This window comes from Babylonia areolata, chromosome 8, assembly GCF_041734735.1.
Source record: "Babylonia areolata isolate BAREFJ2019XMU chromosome 8, ASM4173473v1, whole genome shotgun sequence".
NCBI classification, from domain to species: Eukaryota; Metazoa; Mollusca; class Gastropoda; order Neogastropoda; family Buccinidae; genus Babylonia; species Babylonia areolata.
In genome coordinates, this window is record NC_134883.1 from 38127665 (window position 1) to 38146563 (window position 18899).

The 18899-nt window shown below is 48.9% G+C and overlaps 1 protein-coding gene across 3 annotated transcripts in view; it reads right to left on the bottom strand.

Annotated features, from left to right (window-relative positions):
- The window catches only part of LOC143284776 (uncharacterized), a 53776-nt gene extending 39434 nt beyond the window's left edge, over window positions 1-14342 (bottom strand). For 2 of the 3 annotated variants that reach the window (XM_076591769.1, XM_076591768.1), the window contains exon 1: window positions 14140-14342. In XM_076591769.1, the coding sequence (XP_076447884.1) occupies window positions 14140-14196 (57 nt within the window). In that variant the 5' untranslated portion in view covers window positions 14197-14342. Of the gene's footprint in view, window positions 1-12652; window positions 12671-14139 lie in introns of all 3 variants that reach the window. The other variant, XM_076591770.1, reaches the window with a different exon arrangement.
- Between the last annotated feature and the right edge of the window lie 4557 nt (window positions 14343-18899).

Consider the following 18899-nt stretch of genomic DNA (forward strand, 5'->3'; position numbering starts at 1 on the left):
GAGACGGCAGTGTTAGCCGCGACAAAGGAAATCCCCTTGGAACCGTCAGCCCTGGTCATACGGAAATTCCTGAGGTAGAAGTTGATGAAGGGATTCTCAGACCGCCAGAAGGCTGCCTCCAAGACATGCTGCGTTGGCACTCAGTGCCGGAAAACAGCCGAAGTAGCTATGGTCCGCACTTCGTGTGCTCTGGGATGAAGACAGCTGATATCCCTGTGTGCATGAGAGTAGGCTCTACGAATGACTTGGGGAACCCAGCGGGAAATGGTGCCTGCAGCGATGTCTTTCTTGTAATTCTCATCGAGGGAGATGAGGAGACGCCTCTGAGAAGAACGCCTATGGCGAGACCTATCCCAATAATATTTGAGACACCGAACAGGGCAGAGGTGCCTATCCGCATCATCTTGGGCAAGAATATCAGACAAAGGTCTGACCCTCAGAGAGGGGGAAGGAACCTCAGGGTCTTGGTTCTTAGCCAGAAACTCTGGAAGGAAACGAATAGTGATGGAACCATCTCTGTGGAAGGCCAGATCTTGTGGCATTCCACTAAGACCATGCAGCTCACCTCTACGACTGCCTGTGGCCAGCCACAGAAGGAAAGTGGTCTTGAGGGTGAGGATGTCAAAAGGAATAGTCCCCAATGGTTGGAAGGGCTGTTTTCGAATGAAATCCAGCACCAGGAACAAACCCCAGAGGGGCACTCTTCTGGGGTCTCTAGCTTCCTTCAGAGGGGCACCCCTAGCCGCCTCTCTCAGCAGGAAATCCGCTTCAAAGGCGGGACCACCTAGCTGATTGCATTGTGGTACAGATGGCAGACCTGTACCCTCGCACAGAACTAGCAGACAGGATGAGAACCGAGGAGCAGAGAGCCAGAAAGTTGGCCAGCTGCATGCTCGTAGGGTTCGTAGGGGGAATGCCCTGAGCTGTACACCACCGCAACCATTTCTTCCAGCGAAAGTCATACAAGGTCTCCGTTCCCTGCCTCCTTGCTCTGGTGACTATGGAGAGGAGGTGAGAGGAGGCACACCCCTGGGTCAGCGCAGCCGCCACAGAGGCCGACCGAGGGGTCAAGGACTTCAATGGTGATGCTGACAGTTCCGACCGCACAGCAGCCATGCGTGCTGGTGGAGCAGTTGAGGATTGGAATGAGGAGTGCCTGAGCGAGGCTGCCTCAGCAGATGAGATTTGGTTTCAAGTTCCAGGGGTGGAAACATGTGTCAGGGACTGAAGGTCCGAAAACCAGGTCTGGGCTGGCCATTTCGGCGCAATGAGGATCAGCTGCGGGTGTTCCAATCTGTCTTTCCGTATCACCTTGGACAGAATTGGAAAGGGAGGAAATGCGGAGGCAATCAGACTGCTCCAGTCTAGAGAGAGAGCATCCACTGCCCACGCTTCTGGGTCGGCAACTGAAGAGACATAAGTGGGAAGTCTCTTGTTGAACAAGGTCTATCATCGGCCGAAACCACTGTTCCCACACCCACTGAAGGCTGTCCTTGTCCAGGGTGCACTCTGTGCGTATGACACTCTTGGACCTGCTGAGAGCATCTGCCAAGATGTTGGTTTTTCCTGCTAAGTGTCTCGCTGAAAGTGGAATGCCCTTGCTGTGGCACCAACGGAGGAGAGCCTCGGTCCACATGGAGAGGTCTGCCGAGTGCGCTCCCCCCCCCCCCCCCCAATTTGTTCACATAACATGCGACTGTCGTCTTGTCCGTGAACAAGCGGATGCTCTTGCCAGTGGCCTCCTCCATGAAGTGCAGGAGAGCCCTGCGAACTGCCTCCAGTTCCAGAACATTGATGTGGCATAGGCGCTCCTCCGGGGACCAAGTCCCTGCTGCATGGAGTGAGTCCATGTGGGCTCCCCAGCCCAGGGAGGAGGCGTCTGTGAAGAGTGCCACCTGAAGAGTAGGTGGGGCTATGGGCACCCCCTGTGTCCGAAGGGGGGTGATTAACCACTCTGATGTCACCTCGAGGAACCACTCGCCCAGACATAACTGGGTATCCCATGGCTGAGTGCTCTGGGACCGGTGTAACCTCAGTGCCCTCTGGAGAGGGCGCTTCAGAACCCTGTCCAGGGGAATGAGAGGTGCCGTGGACTCCATCATCCCCAAGAGGGAAGAAAGTGTCCGCGCTGTATCTTGGGGGGAGTGGCGCCAGTGGCTGACGATGGACACCAATTCCCGCACCACCTTGGTAAACAGGAAAGGGGCAAGGAACAGACCAAATGGGAGGGCCGGGAACTGGAACCCACGAACCTCAGGTACCGATGGGATGCCGAATGGATGAGTATATGAAAATAAGCATCTTCTAGATCGATAGAGGTAGGCCAATCACCTTGTTGGATGGTCTCCCGAATCTGTGCCTGTGTGTCCATCTTGAATTTGATTTTGGGGAGGAATTTGTTGAGGGGGGACAAGTCCAAAACTGGTCTCCACCCTCCCAAGACCTTTGGAATCACCAACAACCAGCCGTAAAAACCGGGGCCCGGGTCCGAGAGTTGAGATATAGCCCCATGAGGAGTGGGTGCGATATCTCTTTTTCTAGGACGCTCTCCTGCTCCGTCGAGCTGGGCACCTAAGGAGGAGGAGTGGATCTTAGAGGGGGGCGATCCTCCCCCCAAGACAGCATGTACCCCGACTCTAGCACCGACATAATCCCGTCGTTGAGTCCCAGAGCACGCCACTGATGTGCATGCCGGGACAAGTTTCCTACTTGGAGGGGCTGAACGACTGGCGGTGCTGAATTGGGGCCCAGTCATTGGGGGTGCTGCCTTCTGGCCTTGGGCATGGCCGGTCGGCTTGGACGGACATAAGGTGGTCTATTCCTCTGCCACTGATTCTGCACACGCTGCTTTGACATAGGCAGCGTGGTATATGGAGGGGCCCTGGTGGCCGGTCTCTTCAATGGCATAGAACCCTGGAGCCCATGAGAGGTGTGGGCCAAATATGAGGCCACCTCCCTGTTTGTCTCTGCCCTGTGGCTCACAAAATGGGGCGGGAACTGGCTGAAGAGGGAGTGCTGCTGTGCTGGGATGGACCGCAGGGCAGCCCTCTCCTCCACAGGAATGTTAGAGAGGCTGAGAATGGCATCACGCCACGCTAGCACAGTATTGAAGTGAAGGCTGGTAGCTGTGTCTGCAGCTGCCGTGAGACCAGATGCTACCCTATTGCCAAAAGCGTGTAACCTCTGGTCTGTGAAGAGGCCAGGCGGGACAGAGGAAGGAGACCCCGTGTCCTGATTAACACTGTTCCCACAGCTCCTTGGCCCTGTGGAGGAACGCGTCGAAGGTGTACGCCGTGGAAACCTCGAGGAGGCAGCGGCGGGCCAATTTGTCCCACTCTGCTAACGTTTTAAAGGATAGGGTAGCTGAAGTGGGGAAGGTGATGCGCTGTGAGACCAACATCCTGTCCTGTGCGAAGGGCTCTGCTCCGCTGTAGGCAGGGTGGACCTGTGTGTACCAGGACCACACCCCTCCCTTGGAGGAATCTTTAAGGAACTTTCCCGGGGAAAAGGCGCCCGGGGCAGAGAGGGACTCCCTGCCTGGAGGAGGGATGGAAGCAGCACCCCTGACAGTGCGGGTTGGCTTATTAAGCCATTCCTGCACCATTTCTGGCACTCTGAGTCGCCTTGTGGTTCTGGAGTTAGAGTCACATGGCGTAAGGAGGGTCAAGGGTAACAAAGTAGCCTGAGGGAATGATTCGGCATACGTGACCCTATTGGGGAGGGTCAGTTCGAGCTCGGCAAAGTCCGAGTTTGGTTCAGGCTGGTCCCTAGGGAGGCGCGGGCTCAATCTGTCCCCCCTGGGATGTGGGCGAAGAGTGCTCATCTGCTTGTTCGTCCTCATCCGAAGACAGGGGCTCCCACTCTTGTTCGCAGTCCATCCCCTGCTGGGTGCCATCCCAAATGGATGTACCCACTGGGGCGTCCTGTGAGCTGTGGTCAGCGGGATGAGCTGGGACGATCCCAAGCCGGGACCATGGCCACCGCTGTTATGTCCTTGACACCTGAAGCGGGTGGGGAGCGTGTGGACCATAGGTCCAACCATGCTTGGGATGGTGGGTGCCACCTCTTGAGAGGGCGTCCCTTGATGCAAGAGGGACCCACGGGTGCTGTGAGGGGACAAACACGCACTCATCTCACTGTAGGACCGAGGGCTGGGCAGGTAGGAACCGCAGGCTCCCCCGGGCCGAGTAGGGCCCCTCAGCCGCCGTCGGTCCTGACAAGAAGGCCGTTGTGACCGTGGAGGTCACCTGTGGGTTGACAGAGACCCGATTTGTGGACAGATTGGCAATATTGGTCTAGGAGCTCGACCTGACCGACAAGAAGTCGATCCCACTTGTCGGGGCTGTGTGTGTCACCCTGTGAGATGTGCTGGGTTGGGTCGGGTGGGGAGCGGACAAGGGGCTGGCCCTTGGTACTCCCGGCAACCCAGCGTGCACCATAGGTGCACCCCAGTACGGGTAGAATGGGGGTAACTACCCGTGGGCACCAGCCATACTGTGACCCGAACCCCAAGGGTGACAGGCGCGTTGACCTCCATGAAGGGTAAAACCTGGCCAAGTCGGAGGGAGGTCAGGTCCGACTTGGGTGTCAGTCCCGCTCGCAGACGAGCGGGCTGACTGCCCGGAACCGCCTGACACGCGCGGGCCTCCCCCAGCAGGGGAGACCGGCCGGATAGCGGGAAGACCTGCAGAGCAGGTTGCCACGTGCCCCGAATCCCCTCCCGTGGGGAGACTGGGGTGGCTTGGACCGGGGTGGGCAAAGTAGAGATCCCCCCCCCGGAACCAACATTTTCTCCCCCACCAAAAGGAGGTGGGGGAGGGGGGTCGACAGAGAAGGGAGGAGGGGGAACAACAATGGGGCCCGTGAGGGCCGTCTCCGAGTGGGGACCCGGTTAATGGCCGTGCACGGCCTCCCCTTGGGAGTTCGCGCCTAGCTGCGAGTCCCCACAGCCAGGAGAGGACCTGCCATTCCCCCCTCTCCCTGCCTCGCGCTGGGACACCTCGGGAGGCGACGCTCATACCTCTTTCCCCACGGTCCCCTTCAAGACCGTTTTACTGGTACGAAAGTCGCCTCCACGATCAGCGTCTAACGACGCATCGCCGCGGTCCGTATCGGGAGGAATCATGAGCTCCGGGCCTGGGAGAGTCTCTTACCGAGTCTCAATCCCAGCATCATGATTGCTGCCTTCGTGGTATGGCACACGAGGCATGGAACCCGCGCTTAGGCACCCAGCGAAAATCCGACCCCCAACAGAGAAAGGAAAGACAGGATCGACTTAGAGGCAGAAAAAAACGAACGAATCGAGGGTGCCGAGTCGAATCGAGTACACAGAATGTAAGAATACAATAAACACAAGCCGCATGCAACAAAATAAGGCCAAAAGGATACGCTTAATAGCCGAAAAAAGCGTAAGACGAGACAGAGCGTAAACCTGACAAGATGGCGTGGAGAGCCTTGGCCAAAGGAATGATTCAGCGCTGATAGCTTTTAGAGGCGTTTGATTGGCTGAGAGCGGGCGGGCCCGTCTTTTCACTGTTAGCCGCGCGAAATTTGGCCAAGCAGAGCAAACCAATAGGCCTAGTTTGCATCAGTTTGACATGGTACAGTATATGACACCAAAAAGGGAAATATGATGAGAGGGTGAGAGACCAGTGGGCAGAGACAGACAGAAATTTCAATGAGGATAAATAAGGGAACACGTGACTCAGGAAAGGAAGAAGGAAAGAAGAAGACATTAAAACGATAATAATCACTCTCTAACCTACAAAACTCCTGATATGGCCCTGTTGAGCTGGCTGGATTGTAATTAACAATGTGAAATGTCCCTTCAAAGGCGACAGCTGGGAATCTCCCAGCGGCAACACAAGTTGCTTCATTATGATAATCAATAATACAATCCTTTCGTGGTCAGCTGGGATACTCCTCTCCCCAACCCAACTGTCTCTCGTTTGTTACTTTTTTGTTCTGCATTGAATGCTTTTCCTCGTCTGTCTTTGAAACTGAGTGTTTTCTTTCCCAGTAACTGCTGTGAAATTCCCGGTCATTTTCTCTCTTTCCTTTTTCTCATAAAATTCCACCCCTCTCTATTTTTTTTCCTTTTCATAAACTGCAAATATTTCTTTTTTTCCTTATTAGGAACTACTACCACTGATAGGCAGGTTAGACAAAGGTTCTCCTCCGCAACTGGAAACCATGTACTACCTGCCGCACGTGGGGGGTGAACCCAACAAGACAATCTCATCTGAAGAGGAATGGGCTCCGCCAGGTCTGACTTGCCCAAGACAAGCTGCGTGAAGATGAACAAAACACCACTGATCATGTCGGCTCGGTCTGCGCCCAAAGTAACAAGTACCGGATCTACCATCAGTCGCTGGGGCGGAGTTGACAAGTATGTAACTGATGGAAAATCCACAAGGAAGATCCGTGATGAGATAACATCGCGACTGCCACTTTGAATCAGAGAACACTGGCCGAACCAGGAAAACTGCAAAAACCTGTATGTGAGCTGAAGCAGTTTACCTGGCACGTTGTAAGACTCTGCAAAGTCATATGGACAAACGTGGGTGAACTTCAAATAGGACATGTTCTCTACTACAGTGGAGACCTGATCAAACACATCAATGGAGTAGGCTTCCCTGTCAACACGAACACCAAAAACTTTGTCCCTGGATGCTGCTCAATATCCAGCAATATCACGCCCATCAGCCTTCGGGCAGCACCCCTCAACATCACCATTGTACAAGCCTGTGCTCCGACCTCGGACTATGATGACGAGCAAGTGGAGGTATTCTACACCCAGCTCCAAGACCTTATCTCCATGGAGACTGGAATGGAAAGGTCGGCACTGACTCGCTTAAAGACTGGAAGAGGTTCTTTGGCCCCTCTTACAATGGCACCACCAACGCACGAGGGTTGTGCTAACTGGAGTTTACCAGTACAACATGATTCTGGCCAACACTGTTGGGGAACACAAGGCTTCATGGTGCTGGACATGGCACGCACCAGGTGGATTATATCACAACCAGGTCGACTGCATCCTGGTACAACATCGATTCCAGTCGGGCATCAACAGAGCAAATACTAAGGACATTCCCTGGTGCAGATATTGGAAGTGACCATGATCCTGTCACCATGAACTTCAGAATCAAGTTCATGAAAACCAACAACCCTCCAAACACCAGACTGAAATTAAAACTTGACAGACTGGAGGACACTGATTTTGCTGATGCCACTGATGGGCTGGTAGGCAGTGAGGAAGAACTGACTGAACTGATGAACCAAGGCAAGGCAAGGCAGGGCAAGGCAAGGCAAGGCGACGCAAGGCAAGGCAAGGCAAGGCGAGGCAAGGCGAGGCGATGCAAGGCACGGCAAGGCAAGGCAAGGCAAAGCGAGGCGACGCAAGGCAAGGCAAGGCAAGGCGACGCAAAGTGAGGCGAGGCGAAGCAAGGCAAGGCAAGGCAAGGCGAGGCGAAGCAAGGCAAGGCAAGGCGACGCAAAGCGAGGCGAGGCAAGGCGACGCAAGGCAAGGCAAGGCAAGGCAAGGCGACGCAAGGCAAGGCAAGGCAAGGCGACGCAAGGCACGGCAAGGCAAGGCGACGCAAGGCACGGCAAGGCAAGGCAAGGCGACGCAAGGCAAGGCAAGGCAAGGCGACGCAAGGCACGGCAAGGCAAGGCGACGCAAGGCACGGCAAGTCAAGGCGAAGCAAGGCAAGGCAAGGCAAGGCAAGGCGACGCAAGGCACGGCAAGGCAAGGCGACGCAAAGCGAGGCGAGGCGAAGCAAGGAAAGGCAAGGCAAGACAAGGCGACGCAAAGCGAGGCGAGGCGAAGCAAGGCAAGGCAAGGCAAGACAAGGCAAGAAATTCCCTTGGAGGAACCGCTTGTACGAAACATCCACCAAGTGCGGATTGGAGACTGATATGGATATTTGATATGGATACTTGTGTAGATCAGCTCCGAGAAGATAAAACTGGTGACAGACAGCAAGGACCCACTCAAGACCAAGATTACTGTCAGTGCTGGAAATAGTGAAACAGCCAGAGTACCCTGGCGCCATCACCAGTGAAGAAAGTCCAAGACTGAAATACTGACAAAAGCGGCGCAGACTGCAAGAGCACTGGCAAAACTGAAGCCCATATTGACAGACAAGAACTTCAGGACCAGAACAAAGCTGAAACTCCTTCATTCACTGGTTGTTTTCTTGTATGCATGTGAGTCCTGGACTACTACCAGGTGAGCTTCAGAGAAGGATCAAAGCAGTGGAAATGAGAAGCTTCAGGAGACTCCTTTATCTCCCACAAAGACCCCACAACAAATGAAGAAATCACGCACGTTGACGATGTGACAAGATGTGAGGGGCTCTCCACGACCACCCTTCAGGGAACAGTGCAAGTGGAGAGAACACTAAGCAGACAGCGAAAGAAGTGGGCAGACAACGTCACTGACAGGACAGAGAGCAGCTTGTCCGAAACTCGGGCCCTGTCCCACGAATGCCAGAAATGGAGAATGTTGGTGATGTGTTCAGCAGTGCAGTGCCCATGACCAAACCTGGTTTCTGGACTGCTGACAGTGGCAGTAACTACTATAACTCTCTTTCACTCCCCGCCCCCAGGTCCCCCCTCCCTCCCACACACAGATCATAATACGCGCCCAGAATTGTACGTATTCAGATGTGCATGCATGCGCACACGTATACACCACATACATATAGGCACGCACGCACATCCTCACACACACGAAATTGATTTTCTTGGCCAGAGTAAATTATAGGAAAGGGACAGAAAATTCATCAACAAAAGTATCTACATACACAAAATAATTTGTTACTTAAGCATTAGTTAGTGGATCCTAAGTTGACCCTATTTTCTCCATTCAAAACTGTTTCACAGAAAAGACATCGAATGTTCTTTCCGTTGTATCTTGTAAACCTGCTGGGTTTTGAGGGCAAACAAAATCTAGAATCTGACTGATTTTCACACAGTCTTCACACATTTACAAGCGCATGCACATACAGGTGATGAAAACGCCCGCAGAAATGGAGACAGAAGGAAGACGGGATGGACAAAGACCGACAGACAACAGAGAGGAAGAACATCATTTCCTGGTCTTCCCGATTAAAAATAAAGTTGTTTTTTTTCACGACCCCGCAAAACCACCAAGGGCTTTCTTTCTTTCTTCTTTCTTTAGTTTAACATCTTTTCACTGGTAAATGATATTGGACGGGACGAACCCGGGCAGAGATCGCTTGCTGTGCAGAATAAAAACATGACGGGGTTTCAGGCTAATGCGTCAGGAGGATTGTCTTCATGCAGCTCCTATAGTGGTGATGGTGAGTGTGGTTGTGGTGATTGGGGAGGGGTGTGGGAGTCATGGCGTGTGTGTGCGTGAGTGTGTGTGTGTGTGTGCGCGCGCGCGCGCACGTGCGTGCGTGCGTGCGTTGTGTGTATGCAGAAAAGAGACAGGAAGATAGAGAGAGAGACAGAGAGAGAGACAGAGAGAGTGTGTATGCGTGCGTGCGTGCGTGTGTGTGCGTGCGTGTGTGTGTGTGTGTGTGTGTGTGTGTGTGTGTGTGACTGTGTTTGCGTGCGTGCATGCGTGCGTTGTGTGTGTATGCAGAAAGAGAGAAATGGAGAGAGAGAGAATGTGTGTGTGTGTGTGTGTGTGTGTGTGTGTGTGTGTGTGTGTGTGCGCGCGCGCGCGCGCGCGTGTGTATGTGTGAATAAGTTTGCGATATATAATTACCTTTCGAAAACTAACTAGATCTTTGTGTGACGTTCGTTTAGAGCCTGTGGCGTGCGCGCGCGCGCGCGTGTGTGTGTGTGTGATACGTACGTTCCATGAATCCTCTATCGTATATAATGCCAAAGCAAACAAATAAACAAGAAAGCCATGTGAAAACTTTTCTTTTTACGTTATTCGTTTGTGATTTAGTAACTTTCACACACACACACACACACACACACACATGCGATAAAGATAATCACACCACACATCCCGCCCCTCAATGCTCATGGACTGGTGGTGTGGACGTCATACGACCAACAAATTCATTGACGTCACAACCGGTGTTTTGATACACTTGAATCGTTACTGATATTTCGCCTTAACGTCATGACATCGCAAAGCCGGCATGAAACTGTCGCACTGAGAAAAAAAAATCATGGGAAATTTTAGCAGTCAGTTGTCAACATAAAATGCAAATCAGAAATTTATGACTGGACACCATTTGTGTTTCACTACACTTTTAAGATCATGCATCATCATATGTAGATGGAGAAAAAAAAATTCTTCCTGCATCTACATGATTCGTAAAAATGTACTTAAGCCAAAGAGCCCACTTTTTCTATAAATGAAAATAATCACGGTTTATGGTCTGCTTATTGTGACAAATGTATCCTTAGATATGTTTCAGTTCACTACAGCTACAAATGAATTTATATATATATATATATATATATATCCTCCCCCCCACCCCCATCCCCGGCGCCCCGCCCCAACCACCCCCTCAGCCACTTCCATGTCCTTCCCACGCTGCGTCATCCTTCAGTTCCTCCCCCATTCGCACCCTCACCCTCCCACTCCGCACCCCCTCCCTCCCAGTTTCACGTCCCCCAGTCTCTCAGCAAAAGCACCCGCATGTCCATGTCCTTTTACACTGGATCACATGAACACGTTGCCTGCAGGTTCAGGGCACAGGCTTTGACGACACTGCTTTTGTCAGCACTGGGGAAAGACAGTTTGGGTCAAGATGACAGCAAAGATTGGAGAAGGAAGGGAATGAGGAGGAGGAGGAACAGGATGGTGAGAGACAAAGAGAGTGGGCGGGGAGGGGGAGAGAGGGACAGGGAGGGTGCTGTGTATAATATATATATATATATGTGTGTGTGTGTGTGTGTGTGTGTGTGTGTGTGTGACAGAGAGAGGGGGAAGGGAGTGGGGCAGATGGGATTTGTATACAAAAGACAAAACAAAAAAACCAACAACAAAAACAACAACCAAACGAATAAATAAAAGGTAAGAAAGAAGAGAAAGAAAGTAGTAGAAATAATTTTGTTTTTATTCGAAAGTTTAAGTTGAGGAAGGCTGTGTTGGTTCATCTTTTCTCCATACAAAGACAATTCAGTCATCTCTACACCTTACGGGCGCCACAGTCGAGAGTTAAAGCGTCGGACTTTAAACTGTCCTGGGCTAAAACGTCCGTCGTCTGAACACATATACACAAAGATCAAATACGCAAGTTAATGACTGCGTAATCCATTTCAACGTTCGGAGGGTCATGGAATTAAGAACATACCTGACATGCACATCACCAAACATTGATGGAATGCCGAAACGGTGGGGAAAAACAGTCACACGCGTTATAAAATCGCTCGCAGATTTATACCAGCAGCTAAAGAGCAAGACCTCTACCAACTCCTCCCCCCAAAAAAAACAAACAACAACAAACAAACAAACATACAACCCCCCCAACCCCCCACCCCCCAAAAACAACAACAACAACAACAAACAAACAAAAAAACAACAACAAAAAAACCCAACCACAACAACACTGAAGTCGTGAAGACATGAAAAGTCCTAGGGGTCTGTGCAGTGAACCGAAACCAAATCAGGGCCACATCAAACGAAGCAAAACGTGTTCTGCTCGAAGTAAAGTAACTGTGCGATGACACATGACATATTTGTAACTTTGACACCAGTGTTTCTAAGTTGAACGTTTGCCGTGAAGTGTTGTGTGGTGGTGGAGTGTGTGTGGACGGGAGCCGGGGTCCGGGGTGGGGGTGGGGAGGCAGGGGGGGGGGGGAGATTGAGTGGTGCGTGTGGAGTCGTGTGTGTGTGTGCTTCCGCGCTCTCGTGTGCGTCTGTGAGTACTGTGTTAAACAAAATTCCTTTTGAAAATGACCATTCGAGAATTACCAAACAAAAGAAAAAAATCAACGCTCCAACTATTGGGCCTATATTTTTGTATAGGTATACTTTACAAAACAAAACGCTTTGAGATTTGTTATGTATCTGGGTCAACAGAACAGCTTAGACCTGACCTACGGTTATAACTACATGTTGTGTTCAACGCCGAAACAGAGCATTATTGGGGGGGAAAAAAATCCCACGGATATAGCGGTCTACGTCTTCATGCTGACGTAACCTTCCTGGTTAAAAGCAGACTGTCAAGTCAGTCCACATATTACGTGTGTAACATTGTTGACCTGACAACCTGTGGCCAGACAGAAAGCAAAGCACAAACAGGTACGCCGTCTCCAGTTGTATGCTGTCATATATCATTTAGATTTTTGTTATTGTCGGGGTCTCTTAACCTGTATGAAAGTTCGTCACCCGATTGCTACACAAAGGCATGCTGGTGATAGGTATCATCCATGAATATAACAAATATCATTCCTAAAATATACAAGTCTATGTTGGTGGGTAAAGAGGGTCCTTAAAAATAACGTTTTCAAAAATCATTTGTAGTGAATATTATTTTTTGTCTACATGAAAGTAATATGTAAGTTCACCGATGAGGGGCGAGCGAATATACCCATACCCCATACCTTGAGTCTACCACACGGACAATGAAAAATAAGAAAGAAGTATAGTGTAAAACGTTGCAGTAAGCCGAATGGCAAACCAGACTACGACCCTAAAATATACCCTACTTACCTGCAACAGAGCTCTTCACTGCATATACCAAACATAATAACAAACATAACCACAAAACTCTTCACTGCATATATCAAACATAATAAACATAACCACAAACTCTTCACTGCATATATCAAACATAATAACAAACATAACCACAAAACTCTTCACTGCATATATCAAACATAATAAACATAACCACAAACTCTTCACTGCATATATCAAACATAATAAACATAACCACAAACTCTTCACTGCGTATATCAAACATAATAACAAACATAACCACAAACTCTTCACTGCGTATATCAAACATAATAACAAACATAACCACAAACTCTTCACTGCGTATATCAAACATAATAACAAACATAACCACAAACTCTTCACTGCATATATCAAACATAATAACAAACATAACCACAAAACTCTTCACTGCATATATCAAACATAATAACAAAATAACCACAAATTCTTCACTGCATATATCAAACATAATAACAAACATAACCACAAAGCTCTTCCCTGCATATATCAAACATAACCACAAACTCTTCACTGCATATATCAAACATAATAACAAACATAACCACAAAACTCTTCACTACATATATCGAACATCAACACGGACGTTTATCAACACTGAAAGGATACATACGCCTACAACCAAATCAAACGAGACATATACCAACACAACAAACGCACGAACATAAAATTTGAGAAAGAAATATAAATATACATGGACACTGCAAAATAAAACAGAACTGATCAATCCGAACACTACACGTAGCTACGCATTCTCCACGAAAGATGTATGAAATATTTACCAGGCTACTTTCAGCCTTTCTGCTTACAGTGTGTACTGTGTGTGTTCCCACGGCAATTTGTGCTGTGTCGTCCACAGTGAAGCCACAATGTCCATGTGGGTTTATATTGTTATTATTGTGATCATCGTCGTCAGTACTGCTTAGGAAAAATAGCCTCTGGAAATGTCACTGCTTGACATTCAAGCTCTTGTTTTACAGTGGGAGAAATAGGACAAGGAGAGAGAAAAACGTGATGCCGTGCTGTGCAGAAAATGAACCTCTCTCACTCTGTCTCAGTCTCTCTCTGTCTCTGTCTGTCTCTCTCTGTCTCTCTCTTTCTCTGTTTCACACACACACACACACACACACACACACACACACACACACACACACTATATATATATATATATATATATATCACACAGACACTATATATATATAGATATATATAGTGTCTGTGTGATATATATATATATATATCACACATATATATATATAGATATATATATATATATATTGTGTGTGTGTGTGTGTGTGTGTGTGTCACTCGCCACTCTTACTACATCATGAAGCAAACTCACTACAACACACCCACCACACCAAAACCCTCAGAGGGACTGACCCACATTCTACACACACGGAACGCAGCCAACCAAACCGACACCCTCACCAGTCACTATCAACTTTCCCCTTACTTACCCAAAAGACGCACATCGTCACAAACAGCCCAAAACACAGCTGAAGTTTCCAGGCCATGGTGGCAGCAAAAAGAACAACTTCCCCCAACTACATAGACAGGAGTACAGCTTGTTGCGTGCAGACACCGACAGAACTTTCCCTGTTCCCTCTGTGCAGGCAGCGTTCAGCCAGGCGGAGTGGCGGTGATACACGGACTGACTACAGCGTCGCTCTGCCGTCCTCACAGTCTGTCCTGAATCGTGAGAAGCCATTGGTTGTATAATTATGTGGAGAGGTGAGGGGCGGGGGTTGGGGGTGGGAGGCAGGTTATGGAGAAGACGACAGGCTGTCAGCTGTTGTTATGTGTGTGGGAATGGTGTTTTGGCTGTCTCCCTCCCCTCTCCACCCCCCGCCCCCACAAAGCAGCGTGGGTGATTATTTAGAAAGGGTTCTGAGCACGTCAATGTCTTCTTCCTCCGCCCTCTGCCGTTCTCTTTCTTGTTCACTGTGATGACATCAGCGCAGTCTACTTTGTTTTACTGACATGATAAACATAAGAAATATTCGATGGAAAAAATATGATACCTTACATGTTTTGTCATGATTAGCCTTGCCTCTGATATCCCTGTCTATCTATTGTGTATCCGTCTGTTACTTTCTCTCTGTCTTCTGACTCCATCCTTCTTTCCCTCCTTTCTGAACTTGTTCTGTCTGTCTGTCTTCAGTCTCACTCTCGTTCTCACTCTCACTGTCTCTCTTCCAAAACATCTTTGTTAATGATGTAAGGATGCTGCTGTCGTATGTCATAATTGTTTCGACATCATGTATATAATTATGTTCATTTGCTAATTGTCCGTATACTGTTTTTCACCATATAAATTGTGTGGTCTTATCGCTCTTGATTTTTCATGTTATACTCTTCCTACCCCCCCCCCCTCCCGCCACCCCCCCCCCCCCCTCTTTTCTTCTATTTTCATGTCTTTTCTTTTTTTCTTGCTTTTTTCCTTTTTTTCTGAGGGCAGGATGAAAAAAAAGCTGTACAAGCTTATTCTTTTACCCCCAATAAAGATCATTTTGACTTGACTTGAAACAACCGGGGGCACGTCTTTCAACATACAGCAGCAGACGCATCAGCAACAGTGGGAGAGGCAGCGTCAGCACGAAGAGAAGTCAGCGACAAAACCAAAACAAACCACACACACACACACACACACACACACACACAGACACACACAACTTGACCTACTGCTACCTATCTCAAATACCATCACTGAACAATATCACCAGAAAATCCTATTACCACCACCACCATCATCACTACTACTGCTACTGCTGTTTTTATTGTTGCTATTGCTGCTCTTACTATTACCACCAGAGGTCTTGCTGCTTTTACTATTACTACTGCTGCTTCTGCCACTGCTGGTTTTGCTGTTTTTGCTACAACTGCTGCTACAACGATAACCACCACAATACTACTAGAACCCATCAGTCACCACGCTTTTGCAGCCGAGATGACACATTGATGCAGAAAGCAGTTCACCCAGAACGAAATAAGCACATCCATGTCAGACATGCAGACAAGCATTCGGAATAGCACAAACAAACTAAAAGCTGAACGATGTGAAAAACTGAAGCGCTGCTGATAAAGTCTAAAATATCATATTTCCATGACACAGCACCCACTTAATACGTCAATGGATAAGCATGCTTCTAATGTCTATGAGTCCGTGAATGTAGAAATCTGCCGCATTCTTCCATTCGTTACTCCCTGTCTGTTGACGCAACCAAAACTTTTCTCTTTTGTGCTTTTGTTTTCTCAAAACTGGATTATTGTAATTCTCTGTTTGCTGGTTCTCCACAGTACATTATTCGTAAACCCCAGAAAGCCCCAAACTCAGCTGCCCGTCTTGTATTGAAACGCCATGGGAGTGATCATATTCGGCATCTTCTGAAACAACTCTGGCTGTCGATACAGTCCAGGATTGAATATAAACTCTCCGCATATTGCTATGACGCTTTCTCTGATTCTTCACCTTTCTGATCTCTTCACTGTTTTCACTCCAATAAGACAACTACATTCGTCATCAGACAGTCGCATTGTCCAAATTTCCTTTCGTTATGACTAAGTCCTTCGGTCAAAGATCCATTGCATTCAGTGGAACTCCTTGCCATATAAGTTAAGACACTCCCAGTCCATTTCCAGCTTCAAAACCAACCTCAAGTCTCATCTGTTTGCGACAGTGTGGTTGTGTGGTTGTTTCTGTTTTCTGTGTGTGTTGTTGAAGAGTTGTGTGGAGAGGAGGGAGAGTGGGAACGATGCTGGGATGTAGCTGGGTTTTGCATTGTATGGGCGTTGTGATGTATACAATTGGTTTTGGATGTTTCAATTGGTTTTTGGATGTTTACCATGGACACTGAGTTTAGTTTACAATGTCTGGTCATAATTCGTTATGTCTTCTAACTTAGGTAGACCATCCTGCATGTTTTGATAGATGGCAGTTTATTTTTTCTATTGGAACTACTGTAATCATAAAGAGCGTATAGTAAAATGATTTGATTAGGCACTATATAGTTATGCTTATTATTATTATTATTATTATCATTATCATTATTATTATTACTGATGTTCGTCCTTCGCATTCGAAGATGACCATGGCTTCGAGAATCAGATGGAAAATCGGTGGCTGTGGCCAATGTGACTGATGAGGCCAATCCGGGCCCTGAAGGCTCGCCCACATATGGAACACAAGTGAGTGGGCGCTGTCGTGGCAGTGGATGCTGCTCGGGCCTGGCGCAGAGCATGCTTTCGTTGCGCCTTGGTGATGCGCCTGGCTTCAGCTGCACGGACTCCTGTGGTGATATTGCTGTGCCAAGCTGGACGATCCGGAGCAAATGTCTCCCACGTGTTGATGTCGACACCAAGGTCTTTGAAGGACGCTTTGAGACAGTCTTTGTCTGCCCTCCAACTGAGCGCTTGCCCTAACACAGTTCTCCGTATAGCAGCTGCTTAGGCAGTCGACTGTCTGTCATTCTGGCCATAATTATGTCCAGCTTACCTGGCTTGGGCTTTCTCCAGGAGGGCGTAGACGCTGCAGAGGCCAGCTCGTTCTAGGCCTTTGTCCTGCCACCTGAAGGGGAGGAGTCTGCGGAGACAAGTGTTTGAGCTTGAAATTGAGCGTTGGAAGCGAGTGAGCTGTTTGGCGTGTCAGCTGCAGACAGTCCAGTTTCGCTGGCGTAACAGAGGGTGGTGAGTACCACTGCGAAGTAGACCTTCAGCTTGATGGGTAGCGCCGAGTCCCTTTCGCTCCCAGACGTTCTCTCGGAGTGTCCCATAGGCGGTGTTGGCTTTGGCGATTCTGTTGTTGACCTCGGCGTCTATGTTCACTGTGCGCGAGAGAGTGCTGCCCAGGTAGGTGAAGTTGTCAACTGCCTGGAGGTTCTGGCCCTTCGCTGTGATGCGCGGCTTCTGGTATGACTTGACTGGGGCAGGCTGGTACATAACGTCGGTCTTTTTGGTGCTGATGGTGAGAACGAAGTTGTCGCAGGTTTGTGAGAAGCAGTCCATTTCACACTGCATCTTCTGCTCTGTGCTTGTGTTGAGTGCGCAGTCATCAGCAAACAAGAAATCTCTGATGGCGGTCTCTTTCATTTATTTTGTGTGTGTATGTTTTTTGTTTTGTTTTTGCCAGTGAAGGACACGTATAGTGCACTTAAAAAGAAGAAAGAAAGTAGGTGCTCCGTGATCTTGCATGATCAACATAAGATACAACATACATACATACATATATACATATATATATATATATATATATATATATATATATATATATATATATATATATATATATATGACCTGGAACCCGCAGGGAAAGAGGAAGAGAGGCCGGCCTCGAAACAGCTGGAGGCGAGATACCGAGGCAGAGCTGAAGCAGCAAGGGACCAACTTGTCTGGAATGGCCAGAACAGCCCAGAACAGAGTGCGAGGGCGAGGGGTCGTCGTTGGCCTATGCTCCACCAGGAGCGATGGCCAAAATGATATATATATATATATATATATATATATGTATATCTGTGTGTGTGTGTGTGTGTGTGTGTGTGTGTGTGTGTGACTCATCCAGTCTGGTGGGGGCATGGGGGGAGGGAGGGACTGGGGGGGGGGAGGCTTGGAGGTGAAGGGTGAGAGGCTGAGGGAGGTGGTACTTTCAAGTTACACTGTTTTGACTGACTGTTCTTGTCTCCAGGAGCCGTAGTCAACTACTGTGGCCGTTTGTGGGGCATAACGTGAAGCATGCATGAATAAATGTCTCACCTGCGAGTTAGGGGAAAAACCATCTGCGCAGTGTTATTTCGACATGTGTGTGTGTGTGTGTGTGTGTGTGTGTGTGTGTGTGTGTGTGTGTGTGTGTGTGTAGAGGGGGAAAAAGAGTAGGGGAAGGAGGAGAAAGAATCCCAGTAACAGTGATTCTTTGTTTCACAACAGTGACAGCAGCAGCGTATGAGTGTGAAAGAGAACGAGGGAGAGAGCAGGCGGAGAGAAAATGTACGCACATGACAGACATGACGATAATTATTGTTAGGGAATGTAGGTGTGTGTGTGGGGGGGGGGGGGGAAGGTTTGGGAGGGGAGGGACTCTGTCAAGGAAGGAGGGGGGGAGGAAGGTGGTACTAAAGAAAACAATGACTTCCTCTTAAGTTGAACAGGAAGCGCCACAAATGTTGACTGTCAACCAATGACGTGAGACTGGAAGTAGCCATCTCCCTCACAGATGGTTCAGTGTGTG